Raw genomic sequence first — 21,036 nt, 5'->3', positions numbered from 1 at the left:
GGAACTAAAATTGCGTTACACACCACAAGAAATGTAAAGCCCTTTAGTTCCCTCTAGCGGACATGATGTGAAAACATTCGGTTTTATAAACAAGCATAACTTTTCTGCACACTCCCTGATTTAAAAAAATAAAATCACAAAACTTTATTGGGTAATGCAAATATACAACGCACACATAACGAGATAAAGATGAATACAGTAACTATGCATCCTATTGATTTAAGCAACATGGTATTAACGTTACCACCCGAAGTATTTGTACAGAACGTTCAAAGGTTGAGATGTTAAAAGGAGCACTTTGAATAGCAATTAAAAGAAAATTTCCCAGTGAACTCTTATTTATTTCATTATTGTGTCTGAAATAAGAATAAAGAATATTATTTCGCATATGAACAAGACTTTTATGAGAATTAAATGTAAGCACTGTCTCTTTAAGAACGCAGGTGAAGGGTGTGGCCACGCAACAAATTTAAAGTTTCCGGGAACTGAAACGAGTAATATCCATCGATCAATGGTCAATGAGGGCCAATGGACACGAATGAATCATAATATAGATTTTTGTATTTTTGTGTATTTATAAACTAGGCGTGAAGCGTTTTACCTACAACTTTTTTGTGACAATCTGAATCTACGATGAGAATAATCACAACAGCTTTTTATCTGCTTCTTATATCACATGAAACAGGCGAGTTTACCTTCAACTATTTTGGTTTCATTTTAACAGAGATACTGTTAAATTATTTCAAATGTAAATAATCATTATTCTTTGTTATTATTCTTGTTATTATCATGTTTAGCTCTATCCGAATAGATAACTTTTTTATACATATATACGTACTTTAATATAGTATCATATACCACACTAATACCGTACTTCAGACATTGTAGTTATAATAATACAATTTCGTTTGTGATCACATTTATTGTTCTAAAGCATATTAGTTCTTTTGATATACCTGTAGTGACAGAGGAGCAGGTGCAGTATGTTATTGGAGAAAAAGGAGAGAATGCCACACTGCAATGCAACCAGCCCTCAGTAAATGCCTCTGCACTTGTCTATCGGTGGAAGAAGGATGGAGCTGTGGCCATCCAAATGACCTCTGTGCCATCGAACCATTTTTCCATTTTAAACAATGGAAATCTAAAGATCAGTGGACTTAAGTATATAGATGGAGGCACATATGAATGTGAATCCCAAACCGTGGGTGACAGATCATGGCAAACCTCTTCTAAAGTTCAGCTTCAAATCGCAGGTATGGTACTGAATATCTTAACGGTGCCAATCTAACATAAAAAGCATTCAAATGCAAAAGTGCCTGCAGTTTCTGTTGGATAGGGAGTCTACCTTCTAACAGGTTTTTCTTGTTAGACCTCTGTGAGTGAACTCTGAGAACCGTCACTGTGTGACTGAGATGTGTAGGAAGCTATTCGACACAACAAATGAGTAGTGTTACATTAAAATGGGAACAAGTGAAATCACACAAAAACAGTTTCATCCTTATTACGCTTAAATAAAGTTGATCTAATATTGTAATAAATAAACTACACAATAATCATTCCCTTCTGTTTAACTCGAAATCCCCCTCTCTTAGGATGTTTATAATGAGTGATGGTTTGTTAGAAATTCCTCTCAATGGTATGCATTTAAATGTTTCTTTTTTTTTGCAGATGGTCCAACTAATGTAGTAATTGACATAAAACCAGCAACCGCACTAAAGAATGGAAAGTTATATGTCAAAAAAGGTTCCGATGTCTTGTTTAATTGCTCCAGTAAGTCTCAACCTGCACAGAACCTGACGTGGTTGTTTGAAGATTCAGCATCGAACGGGGCCGTTGACAAAGGCTTTGGGAATGAATCGTCCCTTACTTTTTCAATAAGTAACATTCAACCGGGCGACCAAGGGATCTATAGGTGTATAGCTCAGAACACCCTCTCCATGAGAACTGAGAAGAAGAACCAGGAACTTCTAGTTTACTGTAAGAGAAATACATTTTTGATGTTTTTCAGACGTGTTAAAAGGTTTTTGGAAGTACACAATATTAAAAAAGAGACGTGTTCGTGTTAGGTATACAGTAAGAAAAAAAACATTTTATAATTAATTATTTTCTCCATTTAGGATTTTAGGCCTATTTCGTGAAATGGAAGTGAATGAATTTCTGTGTAACGTGTTAATGGTTTTACAAATTATTTGCACAGAAATTTGTTCTGTTCATTTAATAGAAACTTGAGGGTGGACACTTTTCACGTGGGCCAGTAAGCAGTTTTCCAGAGCTTGTATCACAATTAAGAAAATCAACATTACATTTTTTCTCTAAATGATTTCAGATGCTCCGGAGAGACACCCAGAATGCAGCTGGGCGCCGGGAAACGGGCCCTCGGATATTGTGTTCATATGTTCCTGGTATGGAGGTTACCCGGCGCCAACCCTGGAATGGCATGAGGTTTTGAAACCATCTGTAATAGCTAAGGGTCCCACAGTCAACTCAACATCCCAGGAGACGGACCGTTTGGAGGTTAATGTGAACAGGTTTATTTTGGAGGATAGTGAGGAGGTGAAGTGTGTGGGCAGTCATGTGACCGGAGTTCAGAATTCCTGTTCCTTCACACTCAGTAAGACCCTCATTCATAAGGTTCTTTTTGGTGTTTTTGTGTTAAATTTTTTAGATTTGACCAAATCATACATTTTTGCATTTGGCAGATGCTTTTTTCCAAACTTAAAGTGTATTCCGTGTATAGATCTATTTCTGTATGTGTGCCCTGGGTATCAAACCCAGAACCTTTGTGCTGATGACTTAATACTCCATTTCTTATGCAGTGTTCTAGGCAGATTTAAAATGAATTTATTATATCTCATTTTCTGTATTTCAGAGATACCATACCCATTAGGAGATCCTATGGTCACAGCTCTGGGGGGCACTAACGTCACACTCCGCTGTTATGAGATCAACTCTCTCCCACCAGCTAAAACCGTATGGAAGAGAAATAACACAGTCATCAACAGCACGTCGAAATACACCACGTCTGAAAATAACCTCACATACACACTCACCATAATCAACGTGACAAAAGACGATGAGGGTATCTTTACCTGCTATAGTGAAAATCCTCTTGGTGCAAGAGAGCTGGACGTGTATCTCACTGTGAAAAGTAAGTGTGAGAATCTTGAGCTTTTACAGTATATTAAGAATATTTTCTTAACCATCAAAATTATCCACACTCTCTGTAAATGTTCAATGATGATGTCTTCAGAATGAGAATGAGAGATCAGAGGTCAGATGCAGCAGAAAATGAATGTTACACAACAAGATGTTTAGAAATGCATGACGCAGCTTTCCAGTAGAGTTACATTTTTGTTTCATGTTTGCTGTTTGTTTTCAGCCACAGCCGATAGTGGAGGGGTCGTAGTTGGAATCTTTGTCTCCGTTTTAATAATCATGATTGGAATCGTTGTTGGCATGACGGTATATTCAAAGCGTGACAGAATTTGCATTGGTAGGTGTGATTTTATATCGAATACAGTAAAGCATAATAAATAACTGTTAGCAATAGCAAACATGTTTTAATTAAGACTTTTTATATTTATAACTTTTTGCATTAATACATTCAAATATAAACATTTTTTTACTGTTTTTGATAGTTATTTTTTTCTGTTGTTTTCCCCCAGGTTTAGGATTTACGTAAGTATGAGCACACATAAAACTGTATAATTTTATAGCATCTAACATATTCCGTAAATACAGAACACATGCTTTGAGGCTTACGCATTCTCATATGTTTTTGTAGTAGTTTATCTGACGACAGAGGGGACGTTATAAGTTTGGTGGACTCAGACGAAGAGGAAATTTTCCATGATGTCGTTCCTCGATTGCCGCAACTGACGAACAGACATGCGACCACACTCGTAGAGATTCACAGAAGACCGTCCAGTAAGAGTCCTGTACTTTGTTTAGAATGGAACTTTATTGTCACTGTTTAGGAACAATGAAATACAGTTTAGCAGCTCTTCTGGATGACAGGTGAACAATTAAAAAAACACAATTATAAAGTTATAAGAAATAGAAAAATAAAACGTTAAAGGTAAGAGCAGCCAAAGACCTATATACATAGAAAAAGGCATAAATACACACATCAAATATAAATCCTCTGAGGTAGTGCAGTGACAGTGCAAGTAAGGTGATGTATATAAGTGATAAAATATTGTAGGGGAGGGTTATTACACTCTTATAGGAGTTTTTATTGGACTATTTAGTTTGGTTGGTTTGGTGTGTGAGTGAGTGAAAATGTATTAAAGCATCTTACTACCTGGGGGAAGAAACTGTTTTTCAGTCTGTTGGTTTTGGCTTTTATAAGTCTGTACCTTCTCTCAGAAGGCAAGGGGGAGAGCAGATGATGTCCATGGTGAGCGGGGTCTTTTGAAATGCAGTTGGAGTTCTTCTTGTTTAAACCAAAAATTATTATTAAGAGTTATTTTTAATGTAATTTGAAAGAGTTGAAGTGAAGAAATGGAATGACAGGAACTGAGCTGATTTTGAATTCAGTGTTGCTTTGTTTTACAGATGAAGATACTGCAGACAGTTCTGAATTCACAGATCAAACAGAAGGAGAACAATAGACTGCATCCTGTTAGGAAATTCTCCTTATTTCTCAACATTAAGTACTGTGTTAAATTATTTTATTTCTGTCTAATATTGTGCTTGTGTGATAGTCCAGTTATCTGTACAAAGTTTAAATTGTTTTTAGAGAGGTCTTGTTTTTATTTTCAGTATTAGGTTTTGACCTATCTCCTCAAAGTGATAATAAACCTTTCAGTTTCATATTTTGTTCAGTGAGTTGTTTTTGTTGGATTGACTTGTTTCAATAATAAAGTAAATGAAAATCTTGCGGTAAAACTTGTGTCTGGCTTTTATTGTTTTACGCCAAAATAATAATACATATACATTGATTGATGCTTAACTGATGTATATTTTTTAAAGTAAAATAGCTTCACACTTCATAAAAATAATGTATCAATAATCTAAAAAAGAGACATGAGAAGCCAGTGACAGCAAGAATGCAACACACCTTAAATGTGTACTGTACACTATAACTGTTCAATAAATATCTATAATGCATACCTATGTGCTGCACTCATTCAGTGTACATGGGAAGAGGATTGACCAGTCACGTGACGCAAAGACCCACCCACACCGCACCCGGTATGCAACGCCCCCAGTCAAAGGAAGCGTTGTGTAGGTGAGGTTTTATTTTATGTATTTATGTACTTATGAACTTATGACTCCACTGGTGAAATGTGCTCTGCGTTTCGACCTTCTACGGTGAAAGGTAAGGCGATTCAATGTGCGTTTTATTCATAGACTACATAAACAATTTTAAAAACGGTTTCTGACCAATATGTTGTACAAAACAATAGAAACGTAGGATAATAAACATTTAGATTTCATATTTAATAAAAAATGTAAAAAAGCGTTTTAATGTGAGCGTCTTTACATTAGTAGTAGTAGATTATATTATCATTTCCGTCTATGCGCAGGACCAAAGACTGTAAATTGTATCAAGACATCGCAAGTGCAACGCCCAATGAGTCCACTCTAGGCAAGGAAGTCCCACCTCTGAGTAAAAACAGCCAATCATCATCGATTACTAACGATTATCTGGGGGACCTGGAAATGGCTTTTGAGCTTTGTTTGAGGTTAAGAAGTAAAATTTTGTTTTATTATAAACTTAGATGGCGAATTAGCAAATATCTGTATTTCCCCATTCAAATAGGTGGGACTTGGTCTCGTATGACCGAATAGGTGTACGGAGGCGTTGCCAATATATGCGCCGAGTAGGGTGACATTCCTGAATGGAAATTTGGTCGAACAAACCACTGTGAAGTTACAGGTGTGTGACATTTAATGCAAACAGAACCGGATGATTTGATCCTGGAGCTGAAACCTTCACATCAAAGTCCGAACCCGACCGGCACGCACTGCGAGACATGGAGCGTCCGCTTCTCCCCCGGAGGATCTTATTTCGCCTGGTCCATGGGCTTCGGTATTGTGAAAATCCTCTTGTGGCCGGTAACATCCACAGAGTGCGTCTGTATTTACTCAAATATTAATGTTGTAATATATGAAACCCTTTGATAAGTCTTTGCTGAAATTACAACCGAAATTCTGTTAATTTTTATTTCACATACCATTATGAGCCATCAGCTGTTTAGTGTTAACCATTTTTGATGTAGTGTTTTGAGTCCTATTCTAGTAGGATTTTTGTTATTCTGTTGATTCCTTTCCACTAAATAATATGGAATTGATTCTGAATAAATTTTCTTTGTTTAAGGGACAGTTCACTCAAAAAGGAAATTATGTCATGAATTACTCAACCACAAGTTGTTCCAAACCTGTATACATATCTTTGTTCTGTTGAACACAAAGAAAGATATTTGAAAAATGTTAGGAACTGAGATTTCTGGGGCACCATGACTACCTTTAAAATGGTAAAATGTTTTTTTTCCCCTAAATTCTTCAACATATTCACATTCAGCAGAACATAAAACTACACAAGTATTCTTTCAACTATGGTAGTCAACGGTGGCTCTGAAATCATTCATGACTGATTATTCTATTTTAATTTTTGGATGAACTATCCCTTTATGTGCTGAAAAACATTACTATGAAACAATAACAGCCATATGTTCAGTGATATAAATAATTTATTTAATAGATATTTATTGTAAAGAGGATCCAGAAACATCTCATTGCATGTCAACTTCTGCTAAAACTGTTTTCTCTATATTCTTAGTAGTGGTGAAGATGCAGATAGTGAGAGGACACTTCACTGCAAGCAGGCCGTGTGGGCTTTGGCATTCGGACCCTGCCTGTCTCCCAGAACTGATCAGAACAGACATGAACCTGACCTGCTTCTGGTCATCGGCCTCAATAATGGTCTGATCCAAGTCTGGGTTGTCTCATCTGGTAAGTTTTGAAAACTTTGGACTTTACTATTTTGGAATAGTATTTTTTATATTTAACCATCAACAATCCTTGTATTATTGAATTAACCTACATTGGTGTAAATATTAAAAGGACCATGTTTCTAAACGCATAGAACTACCGTAGGTTTTATAGTGTTGGTAAACGGTGCCTGTTTTGTCCTCAGGAAAGCTGCTGTTTACTCTAAGTGGACATCAGGCTCTTGTTAGGGATTTGGTCTTCGCTCCAAATGGAAGTCTAACTCTTGTGTCGGCCTCTCGAGACAAAACTTTAAGGATATGGGACTTGGCGAAGAAAGGTCAAAATGACTTTTCTTTCTCTTTCAGGGCAAGATTCTACATTTACTTTAGCTATAGGTGGTGTGTTTCAGATCTCAAATAGTTTCAGCGATGTTTAAGCATGTGAATAAAACAAATAAAATGCACAAGACTATTTTGGGTAAATTGGTGTCGTTATGACTAATCTAATTGCTCATGACATTATCCTCCATTACTGAGTCATCATTTCAGGTTATGAATCTTGTATAAATGCATTTTCTCTCATCTCTGTGCATTAAAAAGTGTGACTTTTTTTTTATTTCTGCAGGTGTCAATCCGCATGTGCTGAGGGGTCCAAACTACTGGGTGTTCAAATGCTCCATATCACCTGACAGCAGTATGATCGCTTCACTGTGCAACTTTGACTCTGTGAGTTTCTTAGCTTCAGTACATCACAGTGCCATTAAGTGAACCTTCTGTTTCAGCATCCAGGCATCCAGTTTTTTTCATGAAAACAAAATTCTGTAAATGAAAATTAAGCAGATCTCCAAAGACTTCTGTAGTTTAATTCAGTGCAAGAAAACAACATTGTGTACGTGGTTGAATTGTTCACGATGTCTAATATATTTTCCTTCTCACAGAAGCTGTATTTGTGGAGCATGCGCTCCTATACCTTTATGAGACACATCACCTATGACCACGAGCGCACTATGGTGTCATGTGACTTTTCTCCAGATGGAGCGCTGCTCGCTGTCGCTTCATACAAATCTTCTACTGGCTGGTGGTTGGACCTGTGGGACCCTTACACGGCTGATCTTCTGTCCAGAGTAGAGTATGTAAATCAAACAAGATGTTTCAAGTTTTATTTGTCACGTACACAACCATACCTATATAATACAGTTGAAAGAAAAAGTATGTGAACACTTTGGGCTTACTTGGATTTCTTCATAAATTGGTCATAAAATGTGTTCTGATCTTCATCGAAGTCACAACAATAGAGAAACACAGTCTGCTTAAACTAATACCGCACAAACATTATACAATTTCATGTTTTTATTGAACACAATATGTAAACATTCATAGTGCAGGGTGGAAAAAGCATGTGAACCTTTGGGTTTAATAACTGTTTGACCCTCCTTTGCCAGCAATAACCTCAACCAAACGTTTCCTATAGTTGCAGATCAGACCTGCACAACGGTCAGGAGAAATTTTGGACCATTTCTCTTTACAAAAGTGTTTCAGTTCAGCAATATTCTTGGGATGTCTGATGTGAATCGCTTTCTTGAGGTCATGCCACAGCATCTCAATCGGGTTAAGGGTCAGGACTCTGACTGGGCCACTCCAGAAGGCGTATTTTCTTCTGTTGAAGCCATTCTGTTGTTGATTTACTTCTATGCTTTGGGTCGTTGTCCTGTTGCATCGTCCATCCTCTGTTAAGCTTCAGTTGGCAGACAGATGGTCTTAAGTTTTCCTGCAAAATGTCTTGATAAACTTTGGAATTCATTTTTCCATCGATGACAGTAATCCGTCCAGGGCCTGAGGCAGCAAAGCAGCCCCAAACCACGATGCCCCCTCCACCATATTTCACAGTTGGGATGAGGTTTTGATGTTGGTGTGCTGTGCCTTTTGTTCTCCACACATAGCGTTATGTGTTCTTTCCAAACAACTCAATTTTGGTTTCATCTGTCCACAGAATGTTTTGCCAGTAGTGCTGTGGAACATCCAGGTGCTCTTTTGCAAACTTCAAACGTGCTGCAATGGTTTTTTTTTGACAGCAGTGGCTTCCTCCGTGGTGTCCTCCCATGAAGTCCATTCTTGTTTAATGTTTTCCTTACTGTAGATTTGTCAACAAAAATGTAAGCATGTGCCAGAGATTTCTGTAAGTGTTTAGCTGACACTCTAGGATTCTTCTTCACCTCATTGAGCATTCTGCGCTGTGCTCTTGCAGTCATCTTTACAGGACGACCACGCCTAGGGAGTGTAGCAACAGTGCTGAACTTTCTCCATTTGTAGACAATCTGTCTTACCGTGGACACATGGACATCAAGGCTTTTAGATATACTTTTGTAGCCCTTTCCAGCTTTATGTAAGTCAACAATTCTTGATCGTAGGTCTTCTGAGAGCTCTTTTGTGCGAGGCATGGTTCACATCAGACAACGCTTCTTCAGAACAGCAAACTCAAAACTGGTGTGTGTTTTTTATTGGACAGGCCAGCTTTAATCAACTCATCCAATCTCATCACATTGATTGGACCCCAGGTTGGCTGACTCCTGGCTCCAATTAGCTCTTGGAGAAGTCATTAGCCTAGGGTTTCACATACTTTTTCCACCCTGCACTATGAATGTTTACATGTTGTGTTCAATAAAAACATGAAAACGTATAATGTTTGTGCGGTATTAGTTTAAGCAGACTGTGTTTCTCTATTGTTGTGACTTAGATGAAGATCAGAACACATTTTATGACCAATTTATGAAGAAATCCAAGTAAGCCCAAAGGGTTCACAAACTTTTTCCACCCTGCACTATGAATGTTTACATATTGTGTTCAATAAAAACATGAAATTGTATAATGTTTGTGCGGTATTAGTTTAAGCAGACTGTGTTTCTCTATTGTTGTGACTTCGATGAAGATCAGAACACATTTTATGACCAATTTATGAAGAAATCCAAGTAAGCCCAAAGGGTTCACAAACTTTTTCTTTCAACTGTATTTGCGGTGACATGTTTTGGACAACACTCTTTCCACAGTGTACAGTAACAGTTATATTGTTTTGGGACAAAATTATTCGAAATTTGAAATAAAACATTGAATATCCTTGCAGACATCTGAGACAAAAATCTTTAATTGTTTACAATGTAAAAATATATGGTTGCATTTTTAAAAAGGGTTATTCGACCCAGAAAATAACAAATTTGCTTAAAAAAGATAATTTGCTCGCTCTTGTGAATTGGTCTATAGAAGCCAACAGAATACTGACAAAATTGTCGTTTTTGGGTGAACTAGTCCTTTAAATTATATTTTCTCAAATATACACTCTAAAAAAAGGCTGGGTTAAAACAACCCAATTTGGGTTATTTTGGTACCCCAACGCTGGGTTTGTCCATATTTGACCCAGCGTTGGTTTACCAAAATAACCCAAATTAGGTTGTTTTAACCCAGCTTTTTTTAGAGTGTATATTTGACCCAGCCAGTTGGGTTGAATCTTTGACCCAACATGCTGGGTTGTTTTATTAAAATCCACTATTGCTTAAAAATTACAATTTAATTTATGCAATTGGCAGACGCTTTTACCCACAACCTTGCGTTGTTAACCCAATGCTCTTACCACTGAGCTACAGGAAAGCTGGTTTAAAACAAACCCGAAATGTTAAAAAAAATATATATATATTTTTACAGAGAATTACTTGAGGCATCAGTAAGAATCAAAAGTTGAAGTTTAATCAAGGATCGAAATGCAAAAAAAAAAGAAATTCATAAAAACATGCAATATTTGAATGCTAAATGAACAATTAAACGGAATATAAAACACTTCGATTAAATGTATGTTTATACATGTAAAAAAAACATCAATAAATTACATTTGTTTCGATTTTAACAAGGTTATTAAAGTGGCACAAGTAAATATAAATAGTTCAACAACTTTCCACTTCAAAAACTCAAATACAGTTAACAAAGTGACCTGAGTAAAATGCTTAAGGTCAATTCCAGCGTTATGGATGTGTCATAAAAACACTCCTAGAATGTATTTTTTACCAATATACTGAACAGTTATATTGGACTAAACCCTTGTAGATAGAACTGCACTTATCTGATAAAATATCAGTCTATGCACAAGTTTTCTATAAAAAAAAAAGGAAGTAAACAAGCATTGTGGATGTGATAAGCAGACACCGTATTCGAGAGGCAACAAACTATAGGATTTCTGTGAACTAACATGTACAAACCTGAAGCAATAATACCTTAACTTGAAGAGAGACCTAACACGGGTATTTGAACCACCAATTGTTGATAAGGTGCAGTTAGTACAGTAAAAACCTTCGGTAAAAAACAATTTATTTCATGGTATTGGTTGACATTTACAAGGAATGTATTAGTCCGAGAACTTTCCTCTTCATATAAACTCACAAACATTTTAAAGAGCGTTAATTCTTTCGGTTCCAGTACTGCTTATCCTAACATATCCACGGAGCAGTCTTACTGAAGAGGAATCTTTTCCTGGTAGTTTGTAGTCAACACTCTGGTGTGCACATTGCGAAGGTGATATCCAGCAAGAGGGTTTCTTTATCAATTTGTTCATCTATAAAGAGAAAAACAGAGAAGAAAAGAGACAAGAGAAGAATGTAAGGAAACTGGCCTACCCAGAGCACAATGGGTTACAAGTAACATATAAAGAAGTAGATTAGCATTTTACATAAATAAAGTTGACCTTTAAGCTTGGTATCAGGACATCCAAGTTCCAGTCTACTTTCTCCTGAATAGAATGATCCATACATTTTAACGTTATCTTTTATTCTGCACCCTGTCAAGTACTAAGTTCTAGGGCTCTAGTACAAAAAGAAAAATACAGTCTTAGAAAAAGGATTTATAAACGTTAACACAACCCTTAAACTAATTAGACACACTCAGGGATACGTAGAAGAATAAAAAGACGAACAATTGTTATTTTTTATATACACAGAATTAGTATATCGCACGGTTAACCACTAACGTTGTAAGAGCCAGTGGTTATTCCCGAAGCACTGGCCGAGATAGAGCCGCTCTCAGCGGAGCCACGACCTCCGACAGCGTTTTGACAAACTCTCAAAGAGGCGTTATGTTTATATATAAATCATGTATTTGAGGTCTAAACAACTACATTCTCGTCTAAAAGACTCTTAAAACTACGTTCCGTCACCGAACATTAACGTAAGTGGTATTTATATAAATAAAATAACGTTACGTGTATGATTGCTTTTTGACACGACGCTTAAACTAATATCAAGATGCGCAAGTTACCGAGTTAAACGACCCCTCAAAAGTCACACATTTCAGAAGAAATGTTGATCAAAAGGACGTTTAATCGATACCAGGGGCGATTCTAGGTTTTCAATATTAGGGGGGCTCAGCCTCCAATGAGGATATATATAGAGAGAGAAAGCCACACTCTAATCACCACATATTGTATACATTACTAAAATAAATAAAGAATATGCAGAAAAGCATAAATACAAGTTATTGTTATTCAAATGAATATCACATTAATCGGTCAATCTGCAACATTTATATTTTAAAGTGACAACAACAGCCACAAATCCATGAAATAAATGTCACAATCAACTGCTGAATCATTATTTAGTAAGAATAACTTAATATGTTTCCCTGCCATTCATTCTTAATAGCACTAGCGCTGTCACTCTCTGCATGACTGCGTGTTCATCTATTACCTCCACAATATGTTTTCAATTAATGATAAAAATACTGAAGCGTCTGAAAACGACATAGAGCTTCTGTACACTTTTATTTCCTCTGAACTCAGAACATTGAATAACACTGCCGCACCAGCTGAACTACAGTAACTCTGCCCGTCCTCTTCCCGGAGCTGTCAAAACTACCGTCAACTCTCTATAACTATAGCACATCATCATTAATGACACTTTCTGTGAGATACAATATCATCTTGATCGTGGAAGTATGCCGTCATTGGTGTTTAGTGCTTTAATTTTTCTAGAGGTAACGTTAACAAATAGTTAACGAGGGGTGAACGCACATAAAACTTTTAAACAGTGAATGGGAAAGGGTCTTGTATCGCTTCCACATCATATTAAGATGCATTTATCACAAAGAATGGCAAAAATGCACATGTCATGTTAATGAACACACCTTGTAAAGTTACTCTGCTAATGACGTTAACTCCAATGTGCTACTGTGTGAACTGAAGAATGCGCTAAATAACGCAGCCTAACGCCGTTTTCATAATAAGAGTTTTAAAGGGGGCTATAAAGCGATCACGAATTCTTGTACAGATTACATTACACACAATATTTTAGGGGGGCTTTAGCTCCCCTAAAAAGGGCCTAGCAACGCCACTGATCGATACAAAAGCGGTAAGTTGCAACGTGGACATTACACACTAGCTATCCAAAGCTAACGAAGCTAGATTGTAACGTTACTTTCCAAGCCTAATGCGAACAGCCGAATTTTGCATACTTTTGTATTTTTTGATGTAAAGTAATAGTTTCATTGATAAGAAAATAACCCAACAAAATGATCCAACAGACTCAACCCAGCTGTTGGGTTACAAAAATAACCATCATTTCGTGTAGAGTGTAGACACAATTCAGTTAAACATTACACTTGAAATAGCGGTATATTTCTTGAATGTGTATATATTTTGGATTTTCTCCATCCAGGAACTGCGAGTTGTGTTATAACAGAAGCGACTCTCTACCGACATATCTGAGTTTCTCTCCTGTTGGCCTGTTACTGGCTTTCAAAGACTACAGGTGAGAATTACCTGAGACAGGACTACATCATATTTTTACAGCCGATTTTTCACTGTCCCTTGACGTTGTGTTACAGGGCGTTACAAATCTGGGATGTGGAACGAGATGAGTTAGTCACCGAAACAGATCACAACCGCGCCGGTGGGCTGTGCTGCGCTTTCCATCCACACGGGGGTGTCATTGCTACAGGGTAATTTAAACAAGTGATGGAAAAACTTGGTGAATAAACGTACTTGTCTGTTCGTGGGAACGTGTCTTTTACTAGAGTCAAATAATGCTTGCCCCCAGCAAACTCAAAATTTCTACCCAATAAAATATTTCAGAGCTTGATATTAACAGGACAAGTGTTTATTCATTATAAAAATGGACAACTAATAAGAAATAATTGTATAGTTTTTTATGTAATATATTTTATTGCTCATTTTGTCTTTTATTAAAGTATAAGTAATCTTGTGGCCCCCCTGCTGAGAACCACTGGTCTAACAGGTATGTTTGTCTGTAGGTGTAGAAACGGGGAGGTGAAATTCTGGAGAGTTCCACATCGTGTTCGGAGTCTTCGGCATCTGTGCCGGACTGCTTTGAGGTTCTCTGTTTCGACCTATCAGGTGGAGGCTCTTCCCTTGCCACCGAAAATTCAGGAATTTCTCACTTACAGGGACGTTCAGAAGCAAAAGACCTTATGTTGTAAAAAACATCACAGCTGAGGAGAGTTTATGGCTTCCAGACAACAGATTTTACACTTTAAAATTGAAAAATAATTTCTCTGGGACCCTAAATTCCCCAGATAATCCTGCAGATGCTTTACATTATTCAGTTACGCTTAAGCGATTTATTCAAAGACTTTATTTTTTACATGTTTTATTATTTATAAAAGCACATTTAAACATTACAAGGTTTTTAACAATTAAACCATCTATCCGTCACTGACTACTATGTTTCGAACTGCTTGGAACGCAGCGACCATTGAGCTGAGCTGGATCTTCTCATTGGTTCCAGAGGCCAGACGATACCTAATATAAAAAAAAAAAAATATCGTATAGTAACACAAACCAAACAGTCACAGCCAGATTAAAGATTACAAAATGATACTCACTCAATATCTGCAAGTTTGATAAGCAACCCCATGCGAATGGAAGGTGGAAAATCCACTAGAAAGAAAAACAAAAACAGTAGAGCAAAAAAAACTGAGGAAACTCAGACAGTATGCACTGATGCTTTGATTGTGTAAAAACGAAACAAAAGTGAATAGAAGAAACCGTTGTTAAAAACTCTAATTTGACAAAATATATCATCAGTAGTAGTTTTACAAACCACATAAATCCATGAAAATCTGTTATTGTTTTATTTATCCTTTATTGTAGTGTGCAATTTAGTGTGCTTGTTTGAAGTGTGTGAAGCGTGCTACACTCTGCAGTTTCTAGCTGCCGTCATTTAATAATACGAACAACCAGTTTTCATGACAACCACAAGAGGATCTCCAGGGAAACAAGGGCTGGGAATACATCTTAAATTATGATGGGTTGAGTGTCGGGTCTAGGCCTCAACCCCTCAAGTCTACTGTTTGACCAAAATCTTTCACTGGACTGAAATCTTTAGATTTTATGTATTAAAATTTGTGGTCTTACCGCGGTGAATGAGAAGATGGACCTCGGTCAAAATGTCATGAAGTGCCAGACCTTTAAGAGTTTTGAGCTGCAAAATTTCTGTTGAATGTTGCTAAGGACTTTTCAAACATCTTAACTTCACAATAGGGCTGTCAGATGTTTTACTACATGGTTATTGTGACCAAAATAATTCACGATTACCGTTAAATCACAATATCTGATGATTATTTTTAAATAAGTTAACAATGCTATCAGTACAAATCATATTTAATTTAGTTTTTTTTGGCAATAAATCCAAATACGAGTGTATGGAGGCAGTTTGTATCCATTGTGGCTCTCCAAGCAAAATTTAAATGATATTATTATATGTATAGTATTAACATAATGTAGATAATCATTGTTTTTAATATCACGCTTCTTCTCATTTTTGGGTGAACTATCACTTGAAGTGCTCATAATCAGATCAAAAATGACTGATAAATAATCTTAATAAAACTGTTTATCTAGAAGCATCAATATGGAAACATTTTCTATTATAATCTTGTATTAAATCATATATCTATACTATAGTTATGTCCAGGATACGGTTATATGCAGTGGTGAAGTCTTTATTAAGAGCCCAGTCCAGTATGTTGGCGATGTCTGATCTCAGTGGGTGTCCGGTACACGTGTACACTGTGTCCTCCGTCACCTTCCCATAGGCCATATGAGTACTCTACACACGAAAGCGTGACATCATTACTGTAAGAACATCAGCTAAACGCATGTTTCTTTAAAGCTCTGACCACCACGGTCCAAAAAATATTCATGTAATTCTATGCAAACTTTACGATACGCACCTGTAAAATGTTCAGCGATCGTCTCATATCTCCCGTCGAGAGGGTCACAATGGCCTTCATGCCATCTGGAGTGATGTCAATGCTACCGGATAAAGGCAGTGCACAAAACATATTTTGAAAAATTGATGAATTCATGCTCACACGACACATTGTTTGCTTTTGAGTTGTTGATGCCAGAGGGCAGAGTGGATGTAAAATGTGTTTGTGTGTGAAGGGTTTTTCAATAGAATGGTTTGTAGGGGAGCCAGTGTCTGTTGTGTTCAGGGTCTTCTGAGTGGCTCAATCTCAAAACTCATTTCACATATGACGCAAAAAAACTAAATCTCATTATCACAGTAATTTCAATGAAACAAGACTTTCAGCTTGAATGCATAAAAATAGGATACCTGAAAAATAAAGAATATTTTCTGGGTGGTTTTCAGGGTTATTTCTGAATGTCCCTGTATGTGAGGCAAACATAAAGTTGAATTCTAAGTACATTTATTTAGTAAAAATATCTGTCACTTTAAATACATGTATGTGTTTAAAAATGTTGAAGCTCCAGAAAACACAAAATAAAAATCATCCAAGCAATTCCAGTGGGTTAACCTCTATTAATACCCATTATTATTTTGAGTTTATTTAATAGAATTGCAACCGAAACAAACAATAAATTAAAATATGGCCACAAATCAATAACCTTATGAGTTTTTATATATTTCATCGTAAGACAGTGATGAAAATTTTTATATTTAAAAAAAAGTTGTGAAGTGACCTATTTGTTCCGTTCAAATAAATAATGGAAGTCATGCACATCTGGAACGACGCAAGGGTAAATAAATTATTTTTACTTTTGTTCAGTATTCTATTGCTTTAATACTTTGCACTAACCGCAATATCATTACATGATTCCTTCAGAATTAGTGCAATGTCATTCATAAGTACTCACTTGAGAACACACAAACATGTCTCATTAACGTCCACAATCCCATTGTTCTCACCTCTCCTGCTGTATGACGTGTTCCAGTCGAGGAATCATCTGGTTTTGAGAGAGTGGCCCAAACCGGAAGCGTGTGCATCGAGACTGCAGCGCGGGTATGATCTTAGACAGGTAGTTACCGATGAGACAGAAACGAGTGTTCTCTGTGAACTTCTCAATGACTGAGAAAGAGAGCGAGAGAGAGAGTGAGGTGCGGCTCAAGGAACTACAAAAATAAAACAATAATTATTAAAATACAATGAATGAAATAAATGTAAAAAATTTGAGAATTTGAAAAACTAACTAATTTCATCAATTAATAAAATGATAATTATATTTACTTTGTTATTTTAAATAATTATATCAAAACCACACTGTTCTCATGAATGTGTAATAGTGGACAGTGAAATGGCGGATCGTTATTCTTTTGCCATAGGGCCATTTGGGACCCCAGCAGGGGAACTGATGTAGGGGCAGATGGTACCTCTCCTTAAAGCGTTCTGTGCATCCTGGGTCATAGCATCCGCTTCATCCAGGATCACTAACTTGAAGCCCTTCCTGCAGGCACACATACAACGTAAATTCAATGTTTAACCGCAATAAAACTAATAAAGAGATTGCACAGCATAAGAACATAATGTGAGGAGGTGGTTAACAATTATGGTGATTATAAATGGGCTGTAAGGGTGGTTGCTGCTCTTACTTGAAGATGGTCCGTGTGCTGGCAAAGCTGAGGATCGGCCCCCTTACCACATCTATACCACGATCATCTGACGCATTTAGCTGACAAAATCGGACGGGTAACAAATCGTATCAGAAAATGCACAAGCATATTAAGCACAAAGAATCTCAACCTTAAAGGACCTTATCTTTCACTGTTAAAAAAATATTTTGTTTAATACACCAATATTGTGCGCATGTGTGAACATTGCATGAATTATGTATAAATCAATTAGCAATAGACCTAATTCGGAAAGATTTAACAAAAAGATCTGCATGTTTGGAAAACTTGAACGTATAAACAATCCTATATTACCATTCTTTAGCAGTATAAAGCACAGCGGTTTATATAGAGCTGGTATCTGTTCAACCCAGTAAAGAATAAATACAGCAAGTAAAAAAAGTCAGTACATCTGTCGATTATTCAGTATGTTCCGTACCTCCAGGACCATGGAGTTGAACTCTTTATCTTTGTAGAGTTGTTTAGCACATGCTAATATAGTGGAGGTCTTTCCTGTTCCTGGAGGGCCGTAGAAAAGCAGGTGAGGCAATTTGTCTTCACTGATGAACTTCTGAACTGAAGAGAAATGTACATACATAATACAGATCAGCATATTACACATACAGTGCCTTATTAAAACACATGTTCAGTAGTAATCTGAATGTACATTTCTATAAACAGACTGAATATTGTGCGTCATTTTATACAACATGTAGTAGTGTTGTAGTCAAGAACCCCAAGACCAAAATGTTTCATGACCACTCTCAAATTCATCTGAAAGAGCTATTTAAGAAAAAACGTTGTAATAAAATAACACTGAAATAACATGCAGGAATTTTCCTTCGGTTTCTACTAAACACGAGCACTAAGGAACTGAAATGACTGTATGTGAAATATTGACACTCATTAAAAGTCACTGAAAGTTTGAACGATAGAAATTTCTATTTTTTTTAATCAAAAGACAATTTTACAGGTTTTTATATTGCAATAGTTCTAATATTTGTAAAAACGTCTCTCTTGCTCTTGTGATATTGGTTAATTAGATCAAATATTACATATAAAAAACAAGATTTCATGCAATACATTTTTTTGCAATTTATATCTTGAATCTTGTGGGTATTTGTATTAATTTTTCTCACTCAATGATCCTCCGATTCTGACCCAGTACAACAATAAGAAAAGAAATCAAACTAAACAAAAGTTACTTCACATCTAAGCTCATTGATGATATTAACAAATAAAGCAGACGATTCACAAGCAATCTTGTGATATCCTTGCAGGACTTGAAATGAGAGAATGACCTTCAAAACCTCTTAAGCAGTTCAACACTACCATACAGCCCTTGGTTCTTTAATACAGGAATTCACAACAGTATTATTCTATTTTTTATCTTTCTTAATAAAAAGACCAAACCATAAATCTAAATACTTACTTGTGGTCAGTATATCTTGGTGAGAGATGAGGTCATCGAGTGTCTGAGGTCTGTATTTTTCAACCCTGAAATGAAGATCAAGTTTGTGTTATTCACTTGACTTCTTATTGCAGATAATCTCATAATATAAGATGCTATCACAAGCAAATAGGGTTTGAATCCCTTTCATTGCCATCAGTTTTTAAATGTCAACTCTTAAAAAATGTATGCAAGGTCTGATACATGTGATAGCCCCTTAACACGAGGAACATTGCCGTCAATACATTTTCCACTTGTCACAAAGAATACATTCATACTGCACCACACAGTTACTTTATATTTATAAACACAGATTAGCACGTGCTTGATTATAAACAATTATTTACATATCTTGGAGTATAACGTCAAGTATGCATGCTAATACAAGTAAAACGCGTACAATATCCAATCTAAACACGAAGACGGTTTGTACAATGTCTGCTAACGTTACAGTATGCACACAAGAACATTTAGACACGCGTTTTTGTATTACCACCACATTAAAACACACGACAAAAAGTGGTCTTACTAAATGCAACTTTTACCATGGCAAATTTCTTGTCTGAGTCTTTCTCGTTGATGCCATATTCCTTTATTTTTGCACTTAAACCAACAACCATAACACGCCGTGTGTTGGCGCGTTTTTCTGACCGTAAGCGTGCACTGTTTAGTGACAGCATCTTGGCCAATCAAAAAGGGGAATTTTCCTGAAGGCGGAGCTTAATAAGGAAGTATCGTAATGTATTTTCAAAATAAGAGTATGCACCGGTCTAGATAACTCGTTTTCGGTCGCACAGTTGTGTTTACGTTGGCTTAAAGTACATTATCAAAACTTATTTAGACTTATCCGCTGATAATATATCGCAACAGCCGGCAAATTTATAAATCGTTTATAAAGTTAACGGTGCAGATCGTTAGTGAGTATTTAAGAACCCACAAAGTCTCTTAAAAGACTAAATCTACCACTCTCTGGTTAGGTTACAACATAAACACGTAAATAACCAATAGACCAAACAAATTACGCTAACAAGCTACACATTTCGTGTTTAAACAAACCATTGGAACATGGAATATCACTTTTGACTCCAGTTTTTTTTGATTGTGGAAAAAAAACATTTAACAATACCACAGCTTATACTTATAAGCAGAAAAAATACTGTTACAAGTCTTGTATTTTTGTAGTTAAACAATAAAGTTGGCAAATTTATCAATGTTATATAAACCAGTTAATTAATTCACTTGTATATTTGCTTACTGCTATATTTTAAACTGGTGCATCTTTGGTTAAAGGCTATGCTCGTCTTTTGCACAGTTTTGTATGGAAATGCAATACACAACTCGAATGAACTGATACGCCGATCAAAATGCCTCCATATTACTTGATATGATTGGTTTTTAAAAGGTTCTCCGAGTTCAAACAGTGACTTCACCGCATTGATGCTTATCTCGCGAGAACTCTCTTCCCTGCGATGCGATGCTGGTGCTGTTGCTGCGAATTTGATTGACGCGAACATGTCGGTGTGGTGGGGGAGCGCCGGGATGCAGCTGATGGAGATCCAGAAGAAGAGTGCTTGCAGTCAAATCAAACGTTATCATTAAGAAGTAACACCTGTCGTGATCTCCTGCGTTCAGCCTCTCGTTCATCACCTATGACAACGATGTCTCAATTTGTGTTGCACTCCACCACGAGCGCGCAATGGATGTAGCCGCAGCGAATATCTGATTTAATTTTTTCCTCCAATATCTG

The 21,036-nt window shown here is 36.5% G+C and overlaps 3 protein-coding genes across 6 annotated transcripts; 2 read left to right on the top strand and 1 right to left on the bottom strand.

Annotated features, from left to right (window-relative positions):
- Window positions 1–497: 497 nt before the first annotated feature.
- vsig10 (V-set and immunoglobulin domain containing 10) lies at window positions 498–4,879 on the top strand. The gene is made up of 9 exons (XM_056746585.1): window positions 498–685; window positions 963–1,253; window positions 1,669–1,977; window positions 2,327–2,611; window positions 2,870–3,148; window positions 3,380–3,493; window positions 3,666–3,678; window positions 3,785–3,927; window positions 4,558–4,879. Exons 1-9 carry the CDS (start codon window positions 634–636, stop codon window positions 4,611–4,613), a joined length of 1,542 nt encoding a protein of 513 aa, XP_056602563.1. The 5' UTR covers window positions 498–633; the 3' UTR covers window positions 4,614–4,879.
- A 308-nt stretch (window positions 4,880–5,187) lies between these two features.
- Window positions 5,188–14,425, top strand: wsb2 (WD repeat and SOCS box containing 2). Of its 4 annotated transcripts, XM_056745400.1 has the most exons (10): window positions 5,188–5,323; window positions 5,532–5,690; window positions 5,768–6,077; window positions 6,788–6,960; window positions 7,145–7,276; window positions 7,564–7,664; window positions 7,877–8,067; window positions 13,625–13,717; window positions 13,794–13,907; window positions 14,220–14,425. In XM_056745400.1, exons 3-10 carry the CDS (start codon window positions 5,899–5,901, stop codon window positions 14,419–14,421), a joined length of 1,185 nt encoding a protein of 394 aa, XP_056601378.1. In that variant the 5' UTR covers window positions 5,188–5,323; window positions 5,532–5,690; window positions 5,768–5,898; the 3' UTR covers window positions 14,422–14,425. The 4 variants fall into 4 exon arrangements, with proteins under 4 accessions (XP_056601378.1, XP_056601377.1, XP_056601376.1 ...); XM_056745399.1 differs by having other exon boundaries at window positions 5,532–6,077; XM_056745398.1 differs by lacking the exon at window positions 5,532–5,690 and having other exon boundaries at window positions 5,198–5,323; window positions 5,909–6,077; window positions 6,791–6,960.
- Window positions 14,426–14,543: 118 nt separating this feature from the next.
- rfc5 (replication factor C (activator 1) 5) lies at window positions 14,544–19,950 on the bottom strand. Its single transcript, XM_056745401.1, has 11 exons — window positions 19,835–19,950; window positions 19,272–19,336; window positions 18,279–18,415; window positions 17,822–17,901; window positions 17,603–17,676; window positions 17,141–17,300; window positions 16,161–16,242; window positions 15,907–16,036; window positions 15,343–15,420; window positions 14,811–14,865; window positions 14,544–14,727 (listed from the first exon to the last, which is right to left on the bottom strand). The coding sequence occupies exons 1-11, from the start codon at window positions 19,873–19,875 to the stop codon at window positions 14,631–14,633; spliced, it is 999 nt and encodes a 332-aa protein (XP_056601379.1). The 5' UTR covers window positions 19,876–19,950; the 3' UTR covers window positions 14,544–14,630.
- Window positions 19,951–21,036: the final 1,086 nt, after the last annotated feature.

The sequence above is a fragment of the Triplophysa dalaica genome, chromosome 4 (genome assembly GCF_015846415.1).
Source record: "Triplophysa dalaica isolate WHDGS20190420 chromosome 4, ASM1584641v1, whole genome shotgun sequence".
Classification (NCBI taxonomy): Eukaryota; Metazoa; Chordata; class Actinopteri; order Cypriniformes; family Nemacheilidae; genus Triplophysa; species Triplophysa dalaica.
This window is presented reverse-complemented; position numbering and strand designations above follow the sequence as displayed.

Excerpts from the sequence above, each read along its gene's own strand:
- vsig10 (XM_056746585.1), top strand. The coding sequence starts at position 634 with ATGAGAATAATCACAACAGCTTTTTATCTGCTTCTTATATCACATGAA. Across the intron at positions 3,149-3,379 it reads CGTGTATCTCACTGTGAAAA|CCACAGCCGATAGTGGAGGG; the intron begins GTAAGTGTGAGA and ends GTTTGTTTTCAG. Across the intron at positions 3,928-4,557 it reads GATTCACAGAAGACCGTCCA|ATGAAGATACTGCAGACAGT; the intron begins GTAAGAGTCCTG and ends TTTGTTTTACAG.
- wsb2 (XM_056745397.1), top strand. The coding sequence starts at position 5,290 with ATGTGCTCTGCGTTTCGACCTTCTACGGTGAAAG. Across the intron at positions 6,078-6,787 it reads TGGCCGGTAACATCCACAGA|TAGTGGTGAAGATGCAGATA; the intron begins GTGCGTCTGTAT and ends CTATATTCTTAG. Across the intron at positions 8,068-13,624 it reads GATCTTCTGTCCAGAGTAGA|GAACTGCGAGTTGTGTTATA; the intron begins GTATGTAAATCA and ends TTCTCCATCCAG.
- rfc5 (XM_056745401.1), bottom strand. The coding sequence starts at position 19,875 with ATGGCATCAACGAGAAAGACTCAGACAAGAAATTTGCCATG. Across the intron at positions 18,416-19,271 it reads CCAAGATATACTGACCACAA|TTCAGAAGTTCATCAGTGAA; the intron begins GTAAGTATTTAG and ends ATTTCTCTTCAG. Across the intron at positions 16,243-17,140 it reads CACGTCATACAGCAGGAGAG|CATTGACATCACTCCAGATG; the intron begins GTGAGAACAATG and ends TTTATCCGGTAG.